The following is a 20,132-nucleotide window of genomic DNA, read 5'->3' as shown; positions in this document are numbered from 1 at the left end:
TAACAAAAGGAGTCAACACTGTATATTTTTCCCTTGATGGCATGCGCAGAAGTATTATTCTTCCTGTCTGAACCAAACAAGCGCCCCAATGCGCTCTCCAGCAGAGTACTGGTTACCCCGTCGAGATGTTGTAGAGGAAATAGTATGAACAAGCGCCATCTGGCGTCTGCAAAGATTCATGATAAATGACATGAGTAATGAGATGGCGTCGATATGTTGGTGATGTTGTACACTTTTTCGTATTTTAAAACACTTCGGGATCATGGAAATTACTAGATAACAAGTGAAGATGTCGTCGCAACCTCCGCCCAGCAGGTTTTCGGACTATTTCGTCATCTGTGGCCTCGATGTTTCCTCAGGACTAGAGCCTGATCGACTGTCAGGTGCGTTGTCCAGTGTTTTGTTTACGCCTGATCGGGAACTAAAATGTCATATGGCCATATTCCGTAGATCAGGAGTTATTTCTTTTTCCCAGATGCTGTTATGAATTCATTCAACAGTAGATAACACCAAACATATTTCAAGCCCTTACTATTATCGACTGCACTGTATATATTATTTAGGAGCTAGTCTTTGTTTATCTGCCAAGCTTGCAATTGACAGCAGCTGTGGTGGGACCATGCAATTTGTCAGCTGATTCAACTTTGATCACAGTTTTTGTTTTTTGTGGTATTGATGCCAATTCGGGCTTGTTTTATGTTATTGCACTATCCCAGCACTTCCATACTACTCAGAAAAAAAGGTTTTCCCGTTTCAGTGAAAGAGCAGGGCCTCAACAACTGACATGTTTATGAACTTACAATGGTTGAAATATTTTGTTGACCCACATATAGATTTTATTGATCCACAACATCTTTCTGTTCATTGTTGTATCATTCATATATGATTGTGTTTATCTTTCGAAATATGAATCAGGTGTCACAACCTTTACTGGGTTTACAATTCACACAGACTAGTGAAACATGAATGAGTGTCATATGTCAGTGCTGATAAGTGTTTGTGTCATAGATATGGGATAGATTTGTATATAAGAAGATTGCAAGTTGTTTAATTTAATCTTTCATTTCAAAATAGCAAACTGTTGATACTCGAATCTCCACCCATATCTGTTGTATAAGCAAGGATATGATGTTATGGTAAAGTGTTCGTAATACATTTGTTCATATTAATCTTCACTAGCCATGCTATTCATTATGGTAATAATAATATTACAAATTCATATTTGTTCATTTATCAAAGTAACAGTATATTTAATTTATAGTGTACTAGTAGTTGTTATTTTACAAAGCTTACAGTCTTGTCATGCTATAGAAACACAATCATGGTCATATCCTTGAACCACTACCATGACTACAGATGTGCACAAATGATAAACTGCTAGTTTCAAGCTTTTCAGGACACAGATTATGCATTGTATAGCTAACAATGACACAAGTGTTTAGTATGTTTAACATAAAGTATGTCAAGAATGGTAATTTGCAAATACATCTCTTAACAGATTTACTGCTTTAAACTCTTTTCTTGTGAACATACAAAATGATTTATTACCTCTTATGTTATCATTATGTTCGGTTATGGTGGGCATATTTAAGACTGGATTGATAGGTGAATTTTATCAGGATAACAAAGTAAAATGTCCTGTTGAAGCTGTAAGAATTTTTGTTAAGTTAACCTTGTTAACATTGAATACAGAGTCAGCAGAGTAAATGTATTCAGATTTATGTATCATGTATATGTTGATCAGTTGTTTTCCATACACATGATACACATGCATTATTCTCCAGCAAACACACATATAAACATGGACAGTCACATTCTGCAACACAGGTTGTTAATATAATACTAATAATCCACTGTTATGTCATGTGAATACCTTCATGAAAATATGAATGTAGTAATTTATTTGAAATACTTATCATCTTGATAATTGAAGTTTGTTGACCTAGTGATATAACACTCATATCATGAAGGAATGAAGCAATATAGCTATGAAGGAAAACCAAGTTCTATGGATAGTCATCTTCTTTAATTGCAATGAGAGCGGCTTTTCGGTGTAGGTATTAACACCTGTTATCAAGCAAGCTGTATAGCAATGTAATAATGTTTAGAGAATTGTTAGTAGCGATTGACCATTGCAAGTCCAGGTATGAAATTTGGAAAAAGTCCCTGGTCCCAATCAACAACGTGTTCATAATGTTAGGATCTATTGTAACTATATACCATACCTTTGGCCTACAAATGATGTAGTGCTACAAACACTTTGTGGATAGGATTCAAGGAGTCTTTGAGAACTGAACGTATTGTAATGGAGGGCACCCAGAAATGTTTAACAGCTGTTATTAAGATTGTTACAAGGGGTGATTACATGCTCATTAAACATCAAACACCACAGATCACAAAAAGTTTAGCTATGTGAGTGAGTTATATATATGTGAGGTTATAGCTGTCACAGTTGTGAACAAAGGTAAATGAATAGCGACGACCTTAGTCCTACATTAAAATACAATCATGACTATTGCAGAAAAGGAACATCCTGTAAAACAACATTATTTTCTAATTTAATTTGATAAGATTGAAGACTATTCATAGAAAAATCTTTTGGTCAGCATTGAATGGCAATTGTGCAGAGAAAGAACACAAATTAACCATGTTAACGCTTAATTAATCTTTAAGACTTTTCAGTTATTTGAATCAAATTGAACATTCAAATGCATGATTTGATCACAACTAAATGTAAATGTTTAAGGTTTGGAGTTCGTCCCATAATATTATATGAGTTGACCATAACCACCTAGCTTCTTGTCCATTTCCAACTTAAAGGTATTTAATGCTTTATATCATAGTTCTAGTCTGTTTACTACCAACAAATTAATTTTTTAATTATAACATGTACATGATGTAAGAAGTATGTAAATAACTTTGGACATATGTTGAATCTTGTAAGCTGTATTGCATCAACCATGTGTCAGATACTTGGCTACACCCTGGTGATTGGATATTATAGCAAGACTATTTCCCTTCTCATATAATCCTTTGTTGAGGATTGCCTATGATGTCACCTTTTCAAAGTGCTTTGTGTGTTCTGATAATGCTGATGGGATTTCATTCTTCATCAGTAGTTGCTAATTCCCTTGAAGCCAATTTGATGTGGTAATTTGGCCAATCCATGATCACGACAAGTATGTGAGGAACACAGAGACAAGTGCTTCTGTGCCCTGAGATTGGTTGGAGACATCTTTGTGTTCAGCTTAGAACAATGAGCATGATGAGTCTGGTGTGTGGCTTCCATGTCATCCTAAGTGGGGTCATGTTCAGGACTTCTTGACTGTGACAGTTTGGATTGATTTTGTAAGGCGTTTACTTGTCAAGGTTTCTACCCTAATTGTGATAAATAGCAGTTTTTTGTCCATTTGTGTTATTCTGCCGAAAATATAGGTTTGTTTTACAGTGTAGAGAAAACAACCTAAGAGTTAGCTATTTATTTGGCTGATTGTGTTAGCCTGTGGTACACAATCTAGGATTTAAAATTTACATAAGTTTGATGGTACAACGCTGTAGTATAATTCAAGACACATGAATGAATTATGATGTGTATCATTGTTGACAATGTGGACTGCCACTTTCACCATTAGGTAGATGGCAACTGTGTAGCAGATCATATTTGTGCACTATTGAAAATACCTGTTAACTGTAACCCCATCAGAGGAGGAAGATGTAAATGTTCACTTCAAGTGATATAGCTAGGATGAAAATGTTGATTGTCAGTCTGGCTGCTGAGTCAGTTGGGGTGAATTCTCATACATGTTGTGCCAGCTGTTTCCAGTTTTTAACATGTTTGAGGTCAAACTTTCCTATTATCTTAGACATGTTAGATGCATGTTTTCCCACAGTTAATGGCCAGCTATGAGAAGCATTGTGAACAAGATAACCAATGATGAAGGAGGGTCGGCAGTGCAGATCTGTGATCTGTTGAGTTTATGTGTTTATGTGATGCGCTGTGAAATATGTTTATCTTCGTTGTTGAGACAAGTGTTAAAATACTTGGTGTTTGCCCTCTTCGCACCTGGTAATGTGTCCACCAACACCTTAATGTGTTGTGCTAACATTGTCTTCACACCTAATGACATGGATAGTGTACACATACCCCTGTGATGTCCAGGAGCCATTGTGCTGGTCAGACAACTGACCGGGATGTATTTCATGCCGCACACGTAACAGAGATTGGATAATTCTTGGTTAGTTCTTTCCAGACCGAAGGTCACGTTGTTCCTTTTGTTTATAATATGTCCTGTGTCATCACAGAAAAGAAAAATCAACACTCGAAACAAAGTGAGTTTTTATTTATTGCTGTGATGGATGAGAACTTTGTCCTCAAGCATGACAACAGAGGGTTCCATCAGCTTACAATGGCCTTGTAGAGTATATTCATAGAGATAAGTCATCTAGGAAAGGGATATCGTGTATAGATAGTTGGTTTGTTTAGTGTTTAGCTTGGTAATCTTCTGTATACAGAGAGTGTGTGTTTGTGACACTCACCATTCTCCTTCTGTGGCTTGTCTTTACACAGTGAGGACCTCAAAGATTTTTTGATTGTACTTAATACCTTGATATATAGTCTGTATGTACAAAATATACACTACCATTATCAGTATACGAGATAAAGGTGCTTCGTTTTTATTTGTACATTCTAGATCACTTGCTTTGTTCATGACATTGAAGCCTATATAAAATGTGCAGTTTTGTGTATCATAATAATATATTATTAGTAATGTTGGATTTTTAACATTAAAAATCAGATGGCCAAGTATCTTTGGTCATTGATCCACTGAAATACCCAATACACAAATGACCCATTCTGAGCAATATGGTTCACTGTCCTTTTAACTGGTAAGTGGAAACTTGACCCATGGGCAAAAATAAGTACAGCAGATTACATTTATAACGAAGTCACTTATAACAAACTAATGGATGTAAGGAACTGTTTCTTTTTTGTCCTGACCACTTGCCGTGTATTTAGTTGAAATATGTACAACAAACTAAGGTTATATCAAGCTCATTTCCGTGGGTCCTTTGAGTTTATTGATATGTTTCTGTTCAATAATGTGTTCAAAATTTATTGGGGTGGTGGGGTAGCCTAATGGTTAAAGCGTTGGCTCGTCATGCCGAAGACCCGGGTTCGCATCCCTACATGGGTACAATGTGTGAAGCCCATTTCTGGTGTCCCCCGCTGTGATGTTGCTGGAATATTGCTAAAAGCGGCGTAAAACCAAACTCAGTCAGTCAGTCAAAATTTATTAACAGACTCAGTCTTACCAGTTGCATAGGTAACATGAAAATGACCCTATAATTCAATGTCAGCTGTAATGGTAAGTAATGTTATTTGCCAGTCATTGTGTGTTGACAGACTCAAAAGTTTACTTGTAATACATGGTCACTAGTCTGAGGTGGATTGTGAAAATCTGGATGATCAGTTATTTTGTCACAAAATCTACTTATTGTGATGTTTTAGAAACCAGTAGTCAGGATTATTCTGAAGGCAAGTTGCATCACACTAATCATGGCGTCTATCCCTGCAAGTATTGTGTTGACTTCAGCCTTCTTATGTGGTTGACCTGCAGTGGTCTAGGCCCAGCTGCCATTCTAAAATCCTAGCATGTTTCCTTCTTCGTAGTTTTTCTTACACAAGGTATAATCAGAGGCCCAGATAAGCTGCGTATCCAGGTAAAATACGCATAGGAAATTTCAAATTATGCATTGGAAAAATAATTGTTGCGTACCAATTACGCATTTAAAATGTTAGATACGCAAAAAGTTTAAAACAAATGCGTATGGAATATATTTATAAAAATCGCTTGCGTAATGAAAAAGACATCGATTGCTATCAAGTTGTAGTGTTAGTTTAGGACTAATGTTGTACTGTCAGTATAGGATGAGTGATTTTTTATGAAATCATTTCCATTATATTTAAGTTGGTTTTGATTAGGTATGACATAAGGCAGAACATACCTGCTTAGTAAACTTACTCAATGACATAATACTTAGGTGAGTAAAATGACTGAAATACGCACATATTTGAAAGCAGTGTGTAACGGAAAATGAAATACCCACTCAACATTCATAATACCCACTCCAAAAAAATACAGTGGGTACAGTACCCACATGAGCTAAATCTTATCTGGAGCTCTGTATAATTATTTTCATGAGTACAGTAAACTATGTTTATGATGGACATGATTACAACGAACTGACAAACTGGTTTGTTTTTGTTGTTTTTGCTTCAGTCACTTACTGTATATTGTAGTCAAAATTGTAAAATGAATATTCTCTTTAAGTTAATTGAAACCATAGTTAAATGTATTCCCATCCATGCCAGCACACATGAATCTTCTTTCACTGATTATTCAGCAAGACAGCATTGTGAATATCTGCTATTTATCTAATTATCAGGTAGAATTGGGTGGAACAGAAAGCGCCGATAAGAATTAAATGGTCAGGGTATTAGGCTTATTGCCGTCAGTCAGCATGGGGCTTGGTTTATATCTGACTGCAATCAAGAGGTTAACTGTCTTATCATCATGATCATAGATAAAAAGAAGGAATCGTTACCATGGTTACTAACCATAGATCAAGATTTATTTCTCTTTCCATTTTCACTGCTGTGACTGTATTTCTGTTTATGATTTCAGTCAGTAAGGTAATGAGTGGCACTAACTAGCAGGCTTGCCAAGTCTGTGGGTTTACATACTTTAGGTGTAGACATCTGTTATAGAGTAGACCACATGTATGAAGTCTATCAGCAGGAGAGATAGTGTCTACAATACCAACCATCCTGCTGCTCAATAGCACCACTTAGAGAAGTTGCTCAGTAGTAGTACCTACATAGCCATGTACACGTAAATATTGTATTGAAACTTGGCACCAACATTTTTCACTTATTATGGATCAAGGCAATCATTCTTTTTGTTTATAATAGTGGTTACCATGACAGCTGGACTACTGCCATTCTGCCTCCCTCTTTGAATGCTCAGGTGTACTAAGAGGAATAGACTGTAAGTGTCAGGCATACAATGTACTATAAAAGAAATGTTCTATGTATTGTCACATAAAAGGGCTTGGGAGTGTCAGTAAAATAGGATAAGACCAATTAGTGATTTTCTCTCTACTCTTTCTCAAGAAAAGTTGATTAGCTGTGTTTTTAACCTTGAACTGTCCAAAATTGTCAGTTACAACATTGTGCTGCCATATACTATTGGTAATGATAATACTGTAGAGTGACAGCTAATACGTTATCTCAGACTACTTACTAGAGAGGCAAGACAAACAGCCAGACTGTAATGGCCACGTGTATGGACTACACATGTATACATGGGCGCTGACACTGTAATTACCATGATTACTGGACATGCTGGAAGGGAGGATGCACTAAATCTTCATAATGGAAAGAATCCAATTTGAGCAGTGATTCAAATGTGAATCATTAATGGTCTGGTAAATTTGGGATAAGTAAATCATCAGGGGGCAGGCGTTAATTGGAACGTGGAGCTTTACGTTAATGTAATGACCACATTTGATGATCACTGTGTTTGAAGCTGTAAGCCATGATGATCTAATTGTAAGGAGAAACACCAAGACTTCCATGAATCTGTTAGGATGATCAACCTGATTAGACAGTAATCATAGTGGCGTCTCCTGCCACTCAGCAAGACACCGACAGTGTAGTCAGAGCAGTGTCTGTCAGAGGTTGTGTAGACCCCTGTTGAGACACTGGTTACTCTGCACTAATAGTAGCAATACATCATTTGTTTGTTTAGTCTTCATATTCTTATCAACCTGTGAAGATCCAGGTTAGAATTGGTCTTCAGTAACCCATGCCAATGTCGTAGGAGGCAACTTATGGGGCCTAGTGGTCAGGCTCGCTGATTTGGTTAACACACGTCATCATTTCCCAATTGTGTAGATTGATGCTCATGTTGATCACTGGATTGTCTGGTCCAGACTCGATTATTTACAAACCGCTGCCATATGGCTGGAATATTGCTGAGTGCAGCGTTAAACAACAAACCAACCAACCAGTCCTATTCTTATCACTGTACACGACATACTGAAGCAAATGACTTGTCCAATATTGATTATCAAACCATATTTGTTTAGGTCGTGTATGATTTCCCAGGTGGAGAATCTGGGTTAGAAGAGGTCCCAAGTTATCTTTGTTAAATGGCCATGAAGGATCCTATTATAGGTTCGACTCTGTGACTTGGTTTATGGAGTGTGATCATCCTTTTGATGACACTCAACATTGTTCAGAGCATCATTAATGGTTAGTGTCATCCTCGTATGACTATTCACAGGCAACCATAAGACTGGTAGACTGCTGCTTAATGCAACAAACCTATTGTGCATGAATACGAGCCTGAAAGTAAAGGGTCCTTATATTAACCCAGTCCATGTTTATGTATGCTAATGTTTAAAGTAAACATTTAGTTTGTCCCTGTGTTCTAGATTTGAATACTATCTCAGGAAACTGGCTCAGGTATCCTGTTCATTTCTAACACAGATAATATACTTTGAAATTACATTTCATGATTAATATTCTTTGATATTTTTAATATTAATTAATTCACAGGTTTAGAAAAATTAGTTTAAGCTCAATTTTCTAATATTGAAGACCTTTATAACTGTTGTAAGAAGTCTCTTGGCTATAGCTCCTACTAGGCTCAAATCAAAGGCATGCACCTAACAATAGTTCCAGTGCTGTGTTTGTATCAGATTATTTGGTCATTATGCATATTTGATATTATGATGAGAAATGAATGAATGACACTGTTTACATAAGATAAGAGTCAATGCTAAGGGATAAAAAATCATCTACTGATGTAAAAACTAAAATCTATTCAGTATTCAGAGCATTTGAATGAGGAGAAGGCTGTTGAATATCTTTCTGTAGATAGATTCAAGTAAGACATTAGACATACTGCATGTGTATGTGCAATTCCAAATATACTCAAATATATCATCGATGACACATCAGATGAATGGACCACATGTCCACATGTTTGCACCAAAGTCTATAAGAAACACTGGACTCCGTCATGTTCAAGTAGGCTGAAATCTAAGCAAGAACCTTCACTGACATTTACTACAGTAATCGAGTATGGTGACAGTACTTCCAGCTTGGTCCTTTGTCATGTTCATGTGACTTCCTACTGTGGGCCAAGTGGAAGCAATGTTTCCTGAGCTGTGATAACCCCACCACCTCCGGACCCCTCACCACCACCCCTGGTGCCCCCTGCCTCTCTCAGCTGAACTCCAAGTGTTATCTGTAGGGAGCAGGCAGGTGCCTGTTGTTGGACCTGCTGTGCTGTGATATGTAGATACTGCATGTACAGAAGAATATTTCCATATTCAGGATGACATGTCAGAAGTTTAGAGACCATGCTGATCATAATAGCTTTGCAATGCATATCATGATTACTTGTCAGAGTTTTAAATTAACTTTTATTTTCACTTGTCTGTAAAAACGACCTCCTAGAGAGTTGCCTTCTATATTTGATAATAAAACTGGTAGTCCATGCCGAAAAGTCACTGGTCCTTCCTGAATTTTACTAGTCTCAGACTAGCAAATTTATATCGGCTAGTATGACTAGATCATGAAACAGCATTGACCATGTCCCTATCTGCTCAAATCTATGTCTAGGGTATCTGGATATTGGCAGAAATGTTGAATTAAAATGTGTTCGCTTGAGGTTTAAATTTGCATCTATCTAAATTGCTTAACTATTTCATGACAGGGATTTAAGATGATAGATGTAGTCAATCCTTAGAAGGTGCCAACAGTAATAAATATGATACGTAACAGCTTGTTTATGATGGTAACAGTAAATGGATTACAGTACAGGTGTTATTTACAAGTTCATTAGGGGATGGGCACCTTACTGTATTAATCATGTTGATGGGAATTGTGCATGTTCAGTGAGTCAGAAACATGACCAAGTGTATGTGTATTCTAGATGTTCCATATTCACTTTACTGAGTGCCATATTGCATGAACATGCTTGACAGTATTTTCAACTCATCAAATATGTGACACTGGAGTGAAAATGTTAATTTCATTGCTTAGCACTTAGAATAGACAGAAATATACAAGAGGTATGTGATATATTAACTGATTGAGGTCTACTTATTTTTAAGGACAGCAACCGATTGTCAAACGAAATATCTTAAAGACAATTTTTATGAAGTATATAGAAAATGCCCATAAAAATTTTGAACAATCATAATAGAATGCTATTTGTCTCTAGCAAACAACTCTATCCCCATGTCTGAAACAATGTCCAAGAAAGAGAGTGTTTGCATGTAGTCAAACCCTTATCAGCCTGTTTTCTTACACTTCCCACAGAACACTCTTCTTCCATCTCATGTACCAGGATGTGTAGGAGATAAGGCATCATGTGTTACTATCAACAGCGTACCTTCCTGTTTAGTTTACACACATGCTGCACACACAATGTACACAGACAACATACAGCACATTGAGGAAGGGGTACATGTGTAGTATCAGGTCAGTACACACACAGCACATCTGTGTAAATATACTGTACATACACTGTATACCTGGTCAGTCAGTCTGGAAGTATCTTAGTTGGCTTCTGTACATACTGTCATTAAGAAATTCACATTAACACAATATCCTGGTGGATTTGTTCTTTGAATTCAAAGTCATTGTTTTCCCATCCTGCTAAGGGTAATGATAACATGTGCACTTGTAATAAGCAGCTAATCTAAAATATTCTGTTGTGTGACTGGATGCATGATAGAACTCATCGGGCAGTTTTGGCCAAAGAGTGGGGTAGTATATTGTCTGTCATACAAATTTTCCTATTGAATTAATTGTACAAAAATGCCCAAGATATTTTGAACATTAAGTAGCTCTAAAGCAACCCAGCTTTTATCTTCATGGTTATGAGTGTGTTAACAAAAAAGTTGTATAAACAAAATAGTTTGTGAGTGACTATAAACATGAGAAATATGCATGAATGTGGTAACATATGGTCATTATTGACCCATGAAATGTTATTATTTGTGTTGTTTCAATGTTGTTGGTTGAGTGGCAGCCAGGAATTTGCAAACCTTAGCTATGAACATGATATTGACAAGATGAGCTTGATTAGTTGCTGGAATCTACATATTCAGCAATCATCAACACTTGTTTCGCTGCCATAATGGGTGAAACAGTTTCAACTGAAGCATTTGTCCCTCTTCATTTGGTTCATAGTTCATCAACCATGTTATCAACAGAGTAGTGTTAAGACTAGTAGCAATTACGTTTATCATGTTAAATGATTGGGCACACTGTGTTCTCAATGAGGGGCGGTGGGGTAGCCTAGTGGTTAAAGCGTTGGCTCGTCACGCCGAAGACCCGGGTTCGATTCCCCACATGGGCACAATGTGTGAAGCCCATTTCTGGTGTCCCCCGCCGTGATATTGCTGGAATATTGCTAAAAGTGGCGTAAAACTAAACTCAGTCAGTCAGTCAGTTTTCTCAATGAGGTATGAAACTTGGAAATGCAGCACCTTGGGCATTCAGGTCATACATGAAAATAATAATGGTCTTGTTCATGTAAACAGGGCACAGTGTGTCCTAATTGGATTTTTTTAAAATGGTCTTGATTCAGTGAGTGAGTGAGTGAGATTAGTTTTACGCCACTTTTAGGAATATTCCATCAATATCACGGCGGGGGACACCAGAAATGGGCTTCACACATTGTACCCATATGGGAAATCAAACCCGGGTCTTTGCCGTGACAAGCGAATGTTTTAACCACTAGGCTAATCTTGATTCACCGTCTCATCATGATTCAGAGCTCTACATGAGTTGTAGAAGGGATCTCCTGTTTAGCGCTGTTTCTAATTATCGCGATGATGTCTATTGTAACATTTCAATGCAATTGTACTTTCAATTTCAGGAGATAACTTGCACTGTCCACCACTAGAACGTCCATACAAGTCCAAGGTCCTTGCTCACTACCCTGAAAACGTACAATGGAACCTGTTCGACAAAGATGCTGTCGGCATGGTAAGTGTTGTTCACCAATCTATAGGAGACTCCAAAGCCCAAAGTGATCTCAGCCCTTAGCCTTGCTCGAAGGCTGTATTGAACGCTGAGCCCATGGATGTATAGTACTGTATATGACCGTCTATAAGCCGAATTTTGAGGACCAAAAAAAGCAGTCTGTAGAAGGGGGTTGTCTTATCCATGGGTTACGCTTTAGTCAAACTTTTTTCCAGGGGTAAGAAAACAAAAATTTGCAATTAAACATCACTAGACAAGATTATTTACCTTTTAAGTTACAAGTTGTTTTTGCTGGGCATTGTATTATTTGCAGGGATTAAGATTACCGTGCGTATTTGTCTCGTACACAAAGCCGGAAATAGCAATCAGCTGTGCACACGTTTCCCGGCGAACAAGTTCAAACATGCACAATAATATAACGGGACGAATTCTGACGCAGTCATCAGTAAAATATTATACAGAATACCATTATTTAACCCAAAGAAATATATCCTAGCATTGTGTAATTTTAGTTACAGTTTTTGCTCTATAAATTAAGATTACCGTGTGTATTTGAGCACAATCATACATCGTTTCCGCTTAACAAGTTCAAACATGCACAATAATATAATCGGGATGAATTCTGGCGCAGTCATCAGTAAAATATGATACAGAATACTATTATTTAACCCAAAGAAATATATCCTAGCATTGTGTAATTTTATTTACAGTTTTTATGTAAAATATATATAATCAACACTAAGGTTATACGGACCCTCATGAACGTGGTAAGCACATGGAATGGGGTAAAATACGGAAGCCATTTAAATTCACACATTTTTACCGATGTTACTGTAAACTAGCAGTCAATGGAAAACGAGGCGGTAATCAGTTCGTGATTGTTGAATGGGGTAAAATAAGCAAGCCAGTTTGTTGCTACAATAAATATGATATTTAGAGAAGCAAAATATATTTTGCATTTTCTGTCAACTACACTTCGTTTCGATCCGTGAGTAGACACAATACTGTAAACGTATTAAATTTCGCGCAGGTTTTATTTTCGCGCTTTTCGCGCAAAACATTTTAGCACGAAAATTTATACACCGCGAATAAACCTGTCATTCATTCAGTCTAGCCACCTCGCCCCTGAGTTGTTACCATAACACATCAAGTTTGAAGACAGAAATCTACGGGAATCTTAAAATGACGACTGATAGTAGCATAAAGAATCATACTTAACTGTCGCTATAATGGATTTCCCAAAACATAATTAAATAATGAGCCAAATCCCATCACGAATTAGCAAAAACAGCAATGTGTGTTGTGGCCGCCATGGAAATTGGTCACATGACAGATGGTTTGATACAAAACAGATTACCATGAAACGACTCGAAAGAAATAATACAGCAGTATTTTATTTATTCATTAAGATTTTATTTACCAGTACATCATGTAGCTTAATAGTCACTTAACACTCAATCATCTCATTCACAACAACCCAGCTTGTTTGAAATCACAAAAGAGCTTCATATACAGTAGAAGTTAATTCATCAGATCGTCAGAATTCGGAACATAAGACTGATGTGTTTTTCATCTCTTCCGTGAGTAAACGGATTACTGTGTACTAGTATATCGCACAGATAGGGATTTCCGGTGAGTAAGCAATAAACGCCGCCTGACAGGTTAAGCCACTCTGTTTGTTTTCACTGCTATTAGTGGCGGCCAAAGAGACAGCTGCCAGTTCCGGCAATTACTGATTGCGCGAATAATTGACCGCGCGATGTAGTCTAAACTGTCAATTCCGCGAAAATTGCACCACGCGAAAATAAGTACGTTTACAGTATATATGACAGTGAATTCTTTGAATAATGTGGACTTATAATTATTGGTAACTGCCAGTTGTCTGTGGTCTGTGTTTGCCGCGATTAGGACCCCATCTCGGGGGATCGACTTATGCACGAAACATACCATTTTGACACTGATTTTAAGGGTCAAGTTTGGGGGTCGTCTTATCCATGGGGTCGTCTTATAGACGGTCATATACGGTAAATTTTTAAACTTATCCTATCTCACGACTTGCACCTCTCTCTCTTGCTTCGACTTTTAGTGGAACGACTGTAAACATTTTCCCATAGGCCTCCTTGTCCATTCGCCCGTGCACTTAATTAGCTTCCTAGTTCCTAATAAAGCTTGCAGCATGCTCGACTAATTGCCCACGTGACTACCTTGCATGATCATTCTCTTTCTTGTCGCACGACTGTGTGGACGTGCTGTATATTAGGGACATTATTTCACCCTAACATCATGGGGAAAACTGATAATCAGTCAAGGAAAGGAAAGTTTGTGCTAAATGCAAGACGAATTATTCGTCCCTCGACCCTCACTCGTCTTGCAGTGACTGTATTGGACAATGTAACTGGAACAAACAATGTGGCAAGTGTAATGCACTAAAAGATGAGGATTTTAAGGCCTACCTTCAAGAGGATTTTATGGACCTTCATTTGCTCCCGAGAATCACGCCGATAGGACAGGAAATCAACAGAATCTGATCCCACTCCCGCCAAGCGTATCAAGTTACAGCGACAGAAAATTGTACCTTCACGCATCAAGAGAGAAATCACGGCGCCTGTGGTTCAAGAGGATTTTATGGACGCTTCATCAGATTCTTACTTATCTGAGGACGTTCGCACCTATTACGTCGCATCAATCACATCCTTCCATAGCGTCAGATCACTTTCAACATCAAAGTAGATCACCTAACTCGATGGTTGTGATCGACACCTGTTACAATCATTATAGATCCGATCGATCACAGTTCTGGTTAGTGCATTATCCAGATCCACAAATCCAGATCACCTCTACAGCGAATTCGGACTAGTTCTTCATATCATACGGATCACCTAGCCATACTAGGGAATCCAGATCACCGGCTTACCAACCTACTGGTGCTCCTCGAGATCTGATACTGTTCCTCTGACTGACGTGCAGGTGATCATTGCTGTGATACCAGTAATAGGCCTACAGTCCCTTATGATGTTCCGTCTACACGCTCTGAGAATCCTTCGACTCACTCTAGGATCATCGCTGAGTCATGGGAACCTGATAACAATTCCACTCCTACAGCGACTCCGGATCTAAATATGATGATCAGGGCCATAACCTCAGCCTAGAACCAAATACAGCCTTCTACTCCAGCCCATCCGGCTTCGGTAGCCCCTGGCTCTTCATCTGGTCCACCTCCTGAGATTGATCTAGTCCAAATAGCCATGCCTGCATCTCCCGCTCACTCTGAGTTATCTACCCCTGGGGGGTAGCTTTGCAGCAGTTGAGACACCTCAGGTACTCCTTTGGATTGTTGAGAAGCTCCAACTTCCCTTGAGTACTTCAGCAGATTACCTGGATCACTCTTATGCTCTTAGGAACCGGGATTGGTCTACCATCACCCTACCACCTCGACCTTGTATTCTGAAATTATCCAGTACACTAAATGATGGTTTCAAAAGCCTGAAACGAATTAAGGACGGATTCTCTGCTCCCAGATATAATCCTTCTACCTCTCATGTCCACGGCCTAACAAAAATATCTACGGCTCCAACAGTTGATGAGGATATTGGAACCCTGTGTGGCAAACGAGCTGCTTCGCCCTACCTTATTGAGGACCGAGAGTTGGCTCACATGGATTCAGCCGTGAGAAAGACGTTGCCATCTATTAGTTGCGTGATTGCAGCAGTCGACGCTGTTAACACTGCTCTGGAGCATACTTGCTCTGATCAAGACGCTTACATTCGAGGATGCATGACTTTAGCTCTGGACCAGTTCCAAATTATCCTGGATCAGTTGTCTCATTTTTTTGGGCTACACTCTTGCTGTTCGCTGACATGGACCCCTTAACATCTCTTCATGGGAGGAGCGATTTAAAATAGAACTGTTTCACCAGCCTTGGTGTACTGACTCCCTCTTCAATGGTAGCATCCAAGAAGTATCTAATAAAGTTGATAAAGAAACCCACTTTCAAGTCTCGATTGAACTGTTAAAGATACAGAAGTCACAGCTCCAGGACTCATTAAAACAGCGTCGAACTGCACAGTTCACCCCTACCAATCCAGATTTATGCAATCTCTTTCGTGGCGCATCCACTCAAGGCCGTGGCAGAGGAAACAGATCTGGCCGTGGTGGTTCCTCCCGTCGCCCCCCCAGGGACCAGCGCTGGGAAGCAGTGACGACTTGAGACAATCGCACGACTGGGACCTCCCGCCCCCAGTCGTTCCGATTTACAACACTCCGGTAGGCGGGAGATTGCAGATCTTCGCCCCGCATTGGACCATCCTCAAAGATCTGTACGTCACCAACCTGCTACTTCACAGCTATCAGCTACTTGTTATTGGCAGTCCACCTCTGACGTCGCATCCGGTTCATCGCTCATATCCTGTGGACCAGCTTCAGACTCTGCAATCCACAATGGGTACGCTATTAGACAAACTCGCAATAGAGCTCCTAGGTTGTTCAATGCCCGATTCCTGCTTCCACCGCCTCACTTCAGGATGGTGTCGATCAACCTTTTACGCACCATCCTGAAGAAGGGAGACTTCCTCATCAGCCTAGATCTTCAGGTTCCGATATATCCAGAACACTGGAAGTACCTTTGCTTTGTGTTCAATGGGAATCACTACCAATGGAAAGTCCTACCATTTGGAATTTCCACGGCCCAGTAACTTTTTACCCAAATTACCAAGTCCATAACAAGCTTCCTCCACTTTCAAGGGATCACCTTCGAAAGCCACATAGACGATTGCATCCAGGCTCAACAGGATCCGATCGTATTGCTTTGCCAGCTACAGTTCACCACCACGCTGCTCAGACAGTTAGGGTGGCTGTTGAACATCGCGAAATCGGAACTAATACCGACTCAGAAACTCCAATTCATCGGAGCAATGTTCGACACTCATCAGGGGATGATGTTCGTACCTCACGACAGGTGGATAAAGATTCAGCAATGCATTCCTCCAGCACTGTCTCAGGCGAGAACCTTACGACAGTGGCAGGAGCTACTGGGCCTTCTGACGTCAGCTCAAGCCTTAACGTACAGAGGCCAGCTCCAACTTCGGCCAATACAGCGATTTCTATGCCCGTACCTTCAGGCCGACAACCCCAAGGAACTAATTTGCCTTCCAGAACCGCTTCGTCCAGTCCTTCAATGGTGGCTCGACGAATGGAATGTTTGCGCCGGAGTCTCTATGATGCCTTTTGCACCGTTTCATCACCTATTCGTCGATGCATCCCTCATGGGTTGGGGAGCTCACTTCCTCGACCACAAAGTGGCCGGGCTGTGGTCATCCCGACGAACAGGTACTTCATATAAATGAGCTGGAATTTAAGGCGGTAATTCAAGCCATCTCACATTGGGCAACAGAGCTTCAATCAACCAGTCTGTTGATCCAATCAGACAATTTGACAGTGGTTTGGTATATAAATCATCTAGGCTCGACAGGCTCGGCGAATCTGCTACAGTGGGCGATCAGGTTCTTCCATCTCATCGACTCACTCAACATCGTAGCCAGAGCCAGACACATTCCCGGGGTAAAAAATGTGACCGCCGATCCAACTGACCGTCCCCGACAGAGTGGAAGTTACTGCCCCAGATCTTTCAGTCGATGATCTACCCATTATCACGACCTCAAATAGATCTGTTCGCCACAAGGTTCAACAACCAACTTCCAAAGTTCGTATAACCAATCCCAGACTTCTTGGCGTGGGACCTCGATGGTTGGCAATATCATGGGAGGGTCTCAATGCCTACGCGTTCCCCCTCCAGCTCTGCTACCAAAAGTTATACAGAAACTATTGGCCACCAGCAACATACTACTGCTTTTGGTCGCACCCTTCTGGACAGCGAGAAGTTGGTTCGTCAACCTAAGAAGCCTGGCAGAGCCAAACCCAGTACCGCTTCCCAACCGGGATGACCTACTTCTTCACCCTCACTCAGAACTGCGCCACAGGTCACCTCAGACCCTCAATCTACACGTTTAGCGCATCTTCAGAGGTCTCTCATAGCTAAGGGCTTCTCTCGCCGAGTAGCCACAGCTATCACTTCAGCGCATCATACTTCGACCCGTTCCTTGTATGACAACAAGTGGAAGAAGTTTGAAGACTATTGCAAGCTTAGCGGAATTGCATCTCCCTCTTCCACCTCGGCTCAGGTCGTTTCTGAGTTTCTCCAGCATCTCCACACTACTAAGAAACCCAAGGGTACTACGTTAGCTACCTACTTAGCCGCCATTAACTACCACCACGGGCACGAAGAGTTCCACTGTTCCCGAGTCTACTACTGCTCCTATAGACTCTCTGACCAGTCCAGGAAGTTCAGACCTCCGGCCTGGGATCTGTCCGTCGTCCTTCGTCATATGATTTCTACAGATTATGAACCTTTAGAAGACAAGGACTTGGAACAAGTGACATTCAAGACATTCTTCCTGGTAGCTTTGGCTTTCGCTGCTCGTATATCTGAACTGCATGCGCTTGATGTCAATCGGGTGTGGTTCGAGCTGAAGAAGCATGGCAAGGCTTTCCTGGTCTCCGCTGGGACTTCATTGCAAAAAACCAACTGCCAGGGCAACCGGACCGGATATTTACCATTCCCCCGTTGTCCACCATTCTTGGGCGTGATGATAATGAAGATTTGACACTCTGCCCTGTTAGGGCTCTACACTTTTAACTTGCTGCCTCCAAGGATCGTCACTGGCTACGGAAGCGCCTCTTCATACCCTTGTCGACCGCTTCAAGAACTGAGGTTTCCCGGACCACATCGGCCTTCTGGATGCGTGCCACGATCCTGCGAGCCTACACCTTTGCAGGGTTGCCTCCTCCAGCCACTTCCAATCCTCATGAAACTCGTGCACTAGCCTCAATGATGGCCCTCCATAGCAACTGCTCCTTGACCGCTATCATGGAAGGTTTGTTTCTGGCGTTCTGATACAGTCTTCTCTTCACATTACCTGCAAGACCTGTCTGTCACGGATGTCCAGGGACTACACCAGTTCGGACCTCTTGTACTGGCTCAGCAGCTTACATCGGCCCAACAACGCAGATGAGGGACGGTTCCGCATTCGCGTTACTACTTCCTTGTATATACTGAATAAAAGTTGAACTGGATCTCAACCTTTTGTTCTCATTATATGGGTTTAAGAACTACTTCACTTGGCCTCCATACCAAGGCATCGGAATACAGCCACCTAGAATGGCCCTATGGACCTGAGGCACACTCAGTATGACGATGCAGAGGTGTTCGACCTCTACTCCACGGAGCAATTACGTCCAGTGAAATGTGACACTCCCGAATTCCAGTGGATTTTGTTGCGTTCTGCCTCCAAAGTTGCCGGGCACATCCTTTGACTAAGCTTAGGCAAAGGAGTGAGGGTCGATTTGATGCTGCCCGGAACTGAACGTTAAACCTTGGAGATGCCGAGTTGTGTTTACTTTCACCCGCCTCGGTCGGTGTCTGGGGGGCCTTCTTGAAGCAGGACTTCTAGTCGCAAGACTTTAATTACGGGGGTACCTTGTAAATCATGGCGAGGCGAGGCTTACTTGCTGAGTGGCGTCCCTTGTCTTGTACAGAAGGTTAATCTGCGGCCCGCTGTCCAACCGTGGGATAAGTACAAGTCGTGAGATAGGATAAGTTTAAAAATTTGGAAATTTTAAGATATATTGTATATTTTATATACTTATCCTATCTCATACGATGGATGCCCGCCCGGCCTCCCCACTACTGAGATTAAAACGTTGGCTCCAAGATGAGAATGATCATTCAAGGTAGTCACTTGGGCAATTAGTCGAGCATGCTGCAAGCTTTATTCGGAACTAGGAAGCTAATTAAGGAGAGCAGCATGGAGTGCACGGGCGAATGGACAAGGAGGCCTATGGGAAAAAGTTTACAGTCGTTCCACTAAAAGTCGAAGCAAGAGAGAGAGGTGCAAGTCGTGAGATAGGATAAGTATATAAATATACAATTTATATTAAAATTTCCAATTCTGTCCTTTAAAGAGGCAAGTCTAGATAAGCGGACAGGATGCCAATCTGTTAGAGGAAT

The 20,132-nt window shown here is 40.5% G+C and overlaps 1 protein-coding gene across 1 annotated transcript in view; it reads left to right on the top strand.

Annotated features, from left to right (window-relative positions):
- Positions 1-159: 159 nt before the first annotated feature.
- Positions 160-20,132, top strand: part of LOC124268467 (DENN domain-containing protein 5B-like) — a 44,645-nt gene continuing 24,672 nt past the window's right edge. Inside the window, 2 exon segments of the mRNA XM_046703443.1 lie at positions 160-383; positions 11,964-12,073. Of these exon segments, the coding sequence (XP_046559399.1) occupies positions 290-383; positions 11,964-12,073 (204 nt within the window). The 5' untranslated portion in view covers positions 160-289.

This window comes from Haliotis rubra, unplaced genomic scaffold (assembly GCF_003918875.1).
Source record: "Haliotis rubra isolate DU_JTF1 unplaced genomic scaffold, ASM391887v1 Scf1382, whole genome shotgun sequence".
NCBI classification, from domain to species: domain Eukaryota; kingdom Metazoa; phylum Mollusca; class Gastropoda; order Lepetellida; family Haliotidae; genus Haliotis; species Haliotis rubra.
The sequence above is the reverse complement of the archived record's forward strand: the minus strand, read 5'-3'. Positions and strand labels throughout refer to the sequence as shown.